The sequence below is a fragment of the Temnothorax curvispinosus genome, unplaced genomic scaffold (assembly GCF_003070985.1).
Source record: "Temnothorax curvispinosus isolate PA1 unplaced genomic scaffold, ASM307098v1 QBEX01009660.1, whole genome shotgun sequence".
NCBI lineage: Eukaryota > Metazoa > Arthropoda > Insecta > Hymenoptera > Formicidae > Temnothorax > Temnothorax curvispinosus.
Window position 1 is genome coordinate 2699 of NW_020219440.1, and position 8329 is coordinate 11027.

General features: G+C 35.2%; 1 protein-coding gene across 2 annotated transcripts; it reads left to right on the forward strand.

Moving 5' to 3' along the window:
* The first annotated feature begins 252 nt into the window (after window positions 1-252).
* LOC112459231 (kinesin-like protein KIF19) lies at window positions 253-3641 on the forward strand. Of its 2 annotated transcripts, none has more exons than XM_025023250.1 (4): window positions 253-432; window positions 2195-2352; window positions 2588-2801; window positions 3243-3641. In XM_025023250.1, the coding sequence occupies exons 1-4, from the start codon at window positions 267-269 to the stop codon at window positions 3407-3409; spliced, it is 705 nt and encodes a 234-aa protein (XP_024879018.1). In that variant the 5' UTR covers window positions 253-266; the 3' UTR covers window positions 3410-3641. The 2 variants fall into 2 exon arrangements, with proteins under 2 accessions (XP_024879018.1, XP_024879017.1); XM_025023249.1 differs by having other exon boundaries at window positions 2995-3336.
* Window positions 3642-8329: the final 4688 nt, after the last annotated feature.

The window sequence follows — 8329 nt, forward strand, 5'->3', positions numbered from 1 at the left end:
AACATAAAGGAAGACATGAGAAATCGTTTGATCACACACCACATATTTAATTATGTTCTAATTATTTTTGTCTAACAAATATAATAAAATTTATTACATTATTTCACCTATTTGTATTAACAAACACAAATACAAAAAAAATTTTTTAAATCGTCGATTTAAGGAAAACAAACTTGGTCTTCTAATTCTCCAAAAATTAGAAGATTAATGTGACCTTAGACCTTAAATACATCGTTTAATTTAATTGATATGACAGGCGAAAGTTGATGGAACTGGACAGTCATCTTCTGAGTCTGAATATCGCTGCTGAACAGCAACATTCCATAATCTCGCATTGGGAATCAAGGAATAACAGTGTATACCGGAAATCACGAGATTCCAGTACATCTCGTCCTGGTACGGATTACCAAGTGGACGAAATAGATGATGCAGGTAAGCGAATATCGAGTTATTGTTATAATTTAAACCATGTTATAAATCATCATTTAAATTTTCTTATTAAGCATCATTTGGACAAAGATTCACTATTAGAATTAAAAGATTAATACTCAAAAGTTTTGAAAAATTTTGAAAAGGTTTTTAGTTTATGTCAGTTCACACACATATTTATACATCTTTTGCAAGTAGATATTTTATATTTTCTATGTTAAATACTTTATTTAATGTAGAAAAATAAAATATAAAGATAATATAGGGTTTACCTTTGCTTATTTTTCAAACTTCCCAAGAAAATGTCTTGTTTATTACAGTCAAGTATTTTTCACAGTACATATTAATTAAAAGAAGCGATTTAAAAAATAATTAAATTATTTATTAAAATAATTAGAGAAAAAAATTGTTTTTCTGGTATTAGATAATAATTCTGGCATATTTATTACATTTAGTCTTTATTTAAAAAATTGATTTAAAAGAAAAACACCTGAGGAAATCTTAATAAAGTCAGAAAATAAAATTTTAGAAAGAAAAGACCTTACCAAAAAATTATCAAAAAATCAAAAAACTAAAATTAAAACATTATAGACGTTCATTTCATTGACTACAATTAACAAATAATCATCGTGACGATTCGACCATTGGTTTTGTTCCAATTAATCGTCAAGACGTTAATGTTAATAATCTTTGATACTTATAGGTATATATATAAGCATCTCATTTTTAAATAATTTGTCTTGACGATCAATCGGATCAAAACCAATCGATCGAGTCGTCACGATGATTATTTGCCAATTGTAGTCGATGAAATGAACGTTAAATATTTATTATATCGTTGGCGAATTACGAATGTACTTTCGGTTTAATTATACACTTAAATATCGGTGTCTCTATCTTATTATTGTTTAGTGTGTTATTGCGATAAATATTACCACATGTCTCAGTGGTCGAATTGGTCGATGCGCAGTATGGATCGGCGCAAAGCAGAATAATTAGTCAAGTTGACTTACTGTGTTGAAGCTCGAGTCCGCTCGAGGCCGCGCGCAAGTCCGTGCGAAGCCGTGGTACCTCTGTCTGCCTTACAAAAAAATATATAAAAAATTCCCAAATTTTCTGCGCAACTTTGGACCGGTCTTAAAATTTTTCTAATATTCCCCAGAATATTGCCTATAAATTTCAAAAAAATAGAAAATGGGGTTTTTGAGATATTCAAATTTTTTTGTGTTTTTTTACTCTATTTGTTTAACAATATTATTATAAAAATTTTGAGTAACTTAAAAAAAAAAAATGATTGAAATAGCGTATTTTATGATCAATGAATTTTTTTCTTAGACGTTGTCTAATAGGCGAGAAAATTCATTGAAAATCTTGCAGTCCTCATTTTGCGCAGACTCTATTTCGGAAACGCTACGTTTATTATAAAAACGCTCTTATATGGGTATAGTACTCGTAAAGACCTGCTAAAAACGAGCCGCCATCAAAAATAAAAAGGTCGAAGTTTGACCCCTCGCGAATTGGCGTGGAATGTCCCATATATAAGTATCAAAGATTATTAACATCTTGACGATCAATCGAACCAAAACCAATGGTCGAATTATCACGATGATTATTTGCCAATTGTAGAAATGAACGTCTAATGTTTATTATATGGCGTTGGCGAATTACGAATGTACTTTCGGTAAAATTAAAACTTCGTAAACATGTATATCAGCCCACTGAGTTGTTTGCAGCAAAAACTGATAATATCTTAATGACTGTTTAGATCTTTTAGAGGGTGACCTGGAGGATGACGTAGCCGTGCAACAAGCGTGGACTGAACTGACGGAAATCACAAGAGAGCAAGAGAGATATGCCGAAATGCGCGCTGCTGCGGAAAAAGAACTCGAGGCCTGTCGAAAGTGTAGCGCTATGCTCGAGGATGTGAGGATTTGCAATCATCATTTTAATTATATATAATGCAGTTATCATCATAATCACATATAATAATATAAAACTAAATTTAAAAGGCAAAAAAAAGCAAGGGTTTGAAAAAGCGATTTTTATCGTAATATATCAATATGTAGCGAAACTACGATAACATTTTATGAAAATAAATTTTAATCAAGCACATTCAGAGAAAGCTTATAACTCGAGAACACCGTGACATTTTCTCTAGCAACTACCTTCACGCATCAACTCAGATGAGGAGCGCGAATTATTGGCGTTGATGCTGCGAGTTCACGAGCTCGAAGCAGACAAGATGATGTTGCAGACCGAAAGACTGGTCAAGCAGCACGAACTCAGACGTCGTGAACTAATGCTGCTTCGTTACGATCGACAGCGACAAATTTCTGACGAGATTATTACCAGGCAACGACGGATCATGGAAGGTCAGTGGTATAATCGGGTTTCCGATTCTTAATTGTTCTTATCTTTGAGTGGTTTGCATATGGTCAATATATTGTTACGTCCCTGGTCTTTCATCTCCTGAATATCTTCCCTTGAGTGTCATCGTGGAGCTTCATCGTTAAGGGGGTTGTTTATTGACAACCGCCCGGTCGTTGTTTTTGGGCTCCATGACAGATTTGGTCTGGCTATCGCATCGTGCAGACGCTTTCGAAGCTAATGAGCATTTGTGGATATTACATATTATATTGCATTGTTCTTTTGTACTGGATTATCATATTAAAACTCAGTACCACCTTAAGAGCTTTTATTCTTTTCGGGCGCGTTCCGGGAGTGTGAGAGTGTGCGAGTGATTTGTGAGAAAACGTCCGGAGGACGTAACATTTTGGGGGCTCGTCCGGGATCAAAGGAACATATCACCGCAGCGGAACGGAACATCGAAAATGATGCATTCCCCGAGGATTACTCGTTCACAAGCTCCGTCTCGAACGACTGGCAGCGAGGAGTCGAGAGAGCAAACGGGCTTGTTACCGGAAGTCGCAGGAGAACCGGCGGTAACGGAATCCACAGCTCTTCAGACTCTCCTTTTTGAAATGCGGGAGATGCGACAGGAGCGGGTACGTCGAGAGGATGAAATCGCGGCGATGCTGCGTTGTCACGACGAGGAACTTCAAACCTTAAAGGAGATTCATTCCCGACCGCAAAATCTACAGCTAAGTCCTTCTATTAATAGAACGTGTGGAAATTCGGGTGCGCACTTAAGGTTGTATGACCCGTAAGATCTCTGCCAAAAGTTTAAGAAACGTAACATAAAGCTAATTAACATATTTAAGAAGATATTCTTTACTGGAAAGTAATATTTATATTAATATTTTATTAAAATAACGGTTGCCTGTGTTTTTAAGAGCTATAGAGACATTTTTATGCATATTTTCTCGTATGCAAACTTTCACTTTTAATGATTTTTAGAAAGACTGTACCTGACTTGCAACTGACACAAACGAAAATCTGAAAGTGTGAAAATCTTTAAAAAGTAACAAAACATAGTAATTACTGTTTAAAAATACTAATGAAATTATATTACGTTATTTATTTACGTCATTTATTAATAAATTAAATACAATAGCTCTCATAAAAAAGTATTTTGATCGCGACAACGTCGCATTTTTTGTAAGTTGGTAGCATTGATCTCACTCGACATCAGCTGCGTGAACGCGAAATGTGTGCTCTGAGCACGTGTAATATACAGACGCAACGTTTGAGGTTAGTTTTCGCTTGCGCTACGAAAATGCCAAAAGTAAAACGTTACATGTGCCATGGAATTGTTACAATCATCTGGTGTGGTTTCGACTCGTGTCTTCAAATTACGTTTCCCAGTATTTGTCTGTGCTAACCGTTGATTGTACTTTTTCAGTGACAACTTTTCCTTTCCACATGTAACGTTTTACTTTCGGCATTTTCGTAGCGCAAGCGAAAACTAACCTCAAACGATGCGTCTGTATATTACACGTGCTCAGAGCACACTTTCGATACACAGGAGGCTTTATTGGAAAAAGTAACGGACCTCTGTAGTATTTGTTATCCTTTACGGAGAGTGACGGAAAGAGAGGTTCTAATGTGACGTCATAGTGCGCTGTTGCCGGATCTCTGTACTTACGAGTTCAGTGAGACCAAGCGAGACTGTTCTCTGTTTGGTTTTTATTCAATATTTCAGAAAATATCCTCGAAGTCATAATTTTTTTGGTTCTAATTTGTTTGTAAGATGTTTATTAATATTTCTGCAAAGTTTTAAAAGGATGCCATATTTTCTTCGATATTAATTTCTCAAATGAAGTTGAAAAAATAGTGAAACTTGATGAATTCCCATAAGAGCCCATGTTAAATTCAAATTGTTATAACTTTTAAACGGGCCTCGCAAACTTGTTCAAACTTGGCACAATGCTTTATTATTATAATACTCATCACCTGACAAAGTTTGAAGAATTTGGCATTTTTTCTTCTAAGGGGTTATACAACCTTAAATGTGGGAGAGAATGGTTTTCGCGCGATATTAGGATTCAAATTAAAACCTGATACTTATGACGGGACAGTATCTCTTCGTGAATTTTTCTCGCAGTTTAATTTGATTGCACGGGCAAATAGTTGGGATGATGCGACAAAGACTGTCGCACTTGCTTCGAGTTTGAGAGGAAAAGCGCGTTCGGTATTGGAGACGGTAGAAGACGTGTCCAATTTAGAATTTAATGCATTAAAATCAAAGCTTGAATTACGTTTTGGAGAAGGACACTTATCACAAAATTATTACGTACAATTTACAAATCGGAAACAAAAGTTTGGGGAAGATTTGGCAACATTAGGTTCAGAACTTGATAGATTGGTTCGCTTTGCGTACCCCGAGTGTCCACACGAAATCCGAGATAAAATCGCCTGCGCGCAATTCATTTCAGCGATATATGATAGTTTTGTCAAACGAACTTTACAATTGGAAAATATAACCTCTTTGAGTTTGGCAATTGAAAGGGCAAAAGCAATAAAAATAATTCAAAAGGAGGGTTACGAGAAAAAGAGAGGAAATGCTAATTTTAATAAAAATTTTTCGAATATAGGAGGAAAGAGCGCGCAGGGTAATAAATTAGAAGGCGAACGGGATGAAAAAGATAAGAAAGAAAATAACGGAAAAGGAAATTGGCCAGGCAGCAAATTTAGCGCCGGCCGAAGGGAATGTTGGACATGTGGGAAAATCGGACATTTCCGGTACGAATGTCCTACGGAAAAGGGAAACTTGGTTTAGCCGAGCTTGTCGGGGAGAGTTTGGCTTCCGTGAAAAATTCCTCGGAAATTGTTTTAAATGTTAATAGGATTAAGAATAACGATTATTTCATTTACAGGGGAAAAGTTGATAATAAAGTGTGTTCTTTCAAGGTCGACACGGGCTCCGATGTTTCCATAATAAATAGCAAATTTGTTGATAAAGAGAAAAGAAAGATTTGTAAGAATTCTGTTAATTTAAGATATCCCACCGGAGAAAAAGTTTGTGTAGAATTTTGGGCAGAAATTAAAGTTGAACTAGGGAAATACTCGTTAGAAGTTCCAATGTTTATTGCAGACATAAATGATGAATGTCTTTTGGAAATAGATTTTCTAAAAATGGTTAATTTAGAGAAAGTCTTTGAATCGGCTTTTAGAAGTCCAATATTTGAAAAAGAAATAGCTAGAATTGAAGATTCTTTTAAAAAAGTTCCGATCCCCTTGAAAGAACTCTATGAAATGAATTCTCAATATTTAACTGAAGTAGAAAAAGAAAGTTTTGTTGATTTTCTTGATGAATTTGATGATTTATTTTCTGAAAACATTATTGCAGGAAATTGTAATGTTGTAGAACATATTGTGAATGTTCGAGATTTTCCTCCTATAAAACAGGTTCCTCGTAGGATTCCGATTCAAATGAGGGAAGAAGTCGATAAGATTTTGAGATATGAGTTCACGTGGAGTAATTGAGGAGTCACATAGTCCATGGGTTTCTCCTGCTGTCATGGTTAAAAAGAAGGATGGTTCTATAAGGTTCTGTGTTGATTATAGAAAATTAAACGAGGTGACTATTAAGGATTCTTATCCCCTTCCCCGAATTGATGATATTCTTGACCAGCTAGCAGGTAATTCTTGGTTTTCCACACTTGATCTTAAAAGTGGGTATTGGCAAATTAAGATCCGTCCCGAAGACAAAGAGAAAACGGCTTTTTCAATCGGTAAAGGACTTTGGCAATTTACAACTATGCCCTGCTTTGGTTTGTGTAACGCCCCTGCAACATTTGAACGCCTTATGGAAAAGGTTTTACAAAATTTATTATCAAAGATTTGCTTTGTATATTTGGATGATGTGATAATTTTTGGGAAAAGTTTTATTGAAATGATAAACAATCTTAGAACAGTATTTTTACGATTAAGGGGATCCTGCAGCCGTATGATTTACCGACATTATCGTTTTTCGATGGATCTTTTAATTGGCTTTACAGAATTGCAAGTTTTTGGTCTATAATTAAAGTACGCACAAAAATCTAGGGTAGAAAACGCGATTTTATATCAAAAACACCAAAAAATTAAAAATATTACTTATTTGGGCACATACGCAGCTGTCACCTGACGACAATATTTGCTTAAAACAAAAATTCTGCAGTTTATACATACATAATTTTTATCATCTGCCCTTGGGAAAACATGTAGGAATAATATCGTGCAAGTAGAAGTAAGATTCAATGCGTACAAAAAAAGATCCATCGAAAAATTATTTTAGTAATGCAAATACAGATGCAAATGACAAGAAGAGCAGCAACAGTAGTTGCCGGATCTTGCGAGAGATGGCGAGCAATCGAAAAAAGGACAGATGTCAATTTGTTAGACAAAGACAGATATAGGGAAAACAAAATTAGAAAGGTTGACATTATCGACATCGAGGAAGTTCGCCAGTCACTGCAGGATCCCCTTAAGAGAAGCGAATTTAAAAATAAACCCGAAGAAATGTGTGTTATTTAGTAAAAGCGTAAAATATTTGGGTTATGTGATTTCTGCGGAGGGTGTTGTTACGGATCCCGATAAGATTTCCGTTGTCAAAGATTGGCCAATACCTCACACAAAAAAACAATTACGAAGTTTTCTAGGATTTTGTTCTTATTATCGTAAATTTGTTCGAGGATTTTCTTCTTTAGCTAAGCCCCTTTACATGTTGACAGAGGATCAAACTAAATACGTGTGGGGAGATGAATGTCAGAAAGCTTTTGAAAAGTTAAAGTTTTTATTATGTTCTTCTCCAATTCTTTCTTTTCCGAGAGAAAAGGGAGATTTTTTATTAGATACTGACGCGTCAAATATAGGAATCGGTGCAGTGTTGTCTCAGAAGCAAGATGGAGAAAAGAAAGTAATTGCTTATTTTAGTCGTGTGCTTAATAAAGCCGAACGAAACTATTGTGTTACTCGTCGGGAATTTTTAGCGATAGTAGATGCTATAAAGTTTTTTCGTCATTATCTTTTGGGACAAAAATTTTTAATCCGAACAGATCATGTTTCGTTACGATGGCTTTTATCTTTCAAAGATTTGGAAGGTCAATTAGCTCGATGGATGGAAAGATTACAGCAATACGAGTTTGAGATTATCTATCGTAAAGGGATTTCTCACAATAATGCTGACGGATTGTCTAGAAGACTTTGTGAATCAAACAATTGTCAATATTGTGCAAAAGTGGAGAGAAAAAATTCGGAAGAGAAGGAACAAATAATTTCTCGTATCGTGTTCGAAGGTGAAAATTTGGAAAATTGGCGTGAAATGCAACGACAGGATCCTAGCATTTCATTTATTCTTCGTGCCAAGGAGACGGCAATTCGTCCGCCACGCTCAGAAATAGTCGGAGAAGATATTTCAACTCTAATATATTGGTCGTATTGGGATTCTTTGATTGTGAAAAATGGAATTTTCTATAAAAAATGGGAAGCTCCAAATTTAAAATCAAGTTTTCTCCAA

Excerpts from the sequence above, each read along its gene's own strand:
- LOC112459231 (XM_025023249.1), top strand. The coding sequence starts at position 267 with ATGGAACTGGACAGTCATCTTCTGAGTCTGAATATCGCTGCTGAACAG. Across the intron at positions 433-2,194 it reads GGACGAAATAGATGATGCAG|ATCTTTTAGAGGGTGACCTG; the intron begins GTAAGCGAATAT and ends ATGACTGTTTAG. Across the intron at positions 2,353-2,587 it reads GTAGCGCTATGCTCGAGGAT|CAACTACCTTCACGCATCAA; the intron begins GTGAGGATTTGC and ends CATTTTCTCTAG.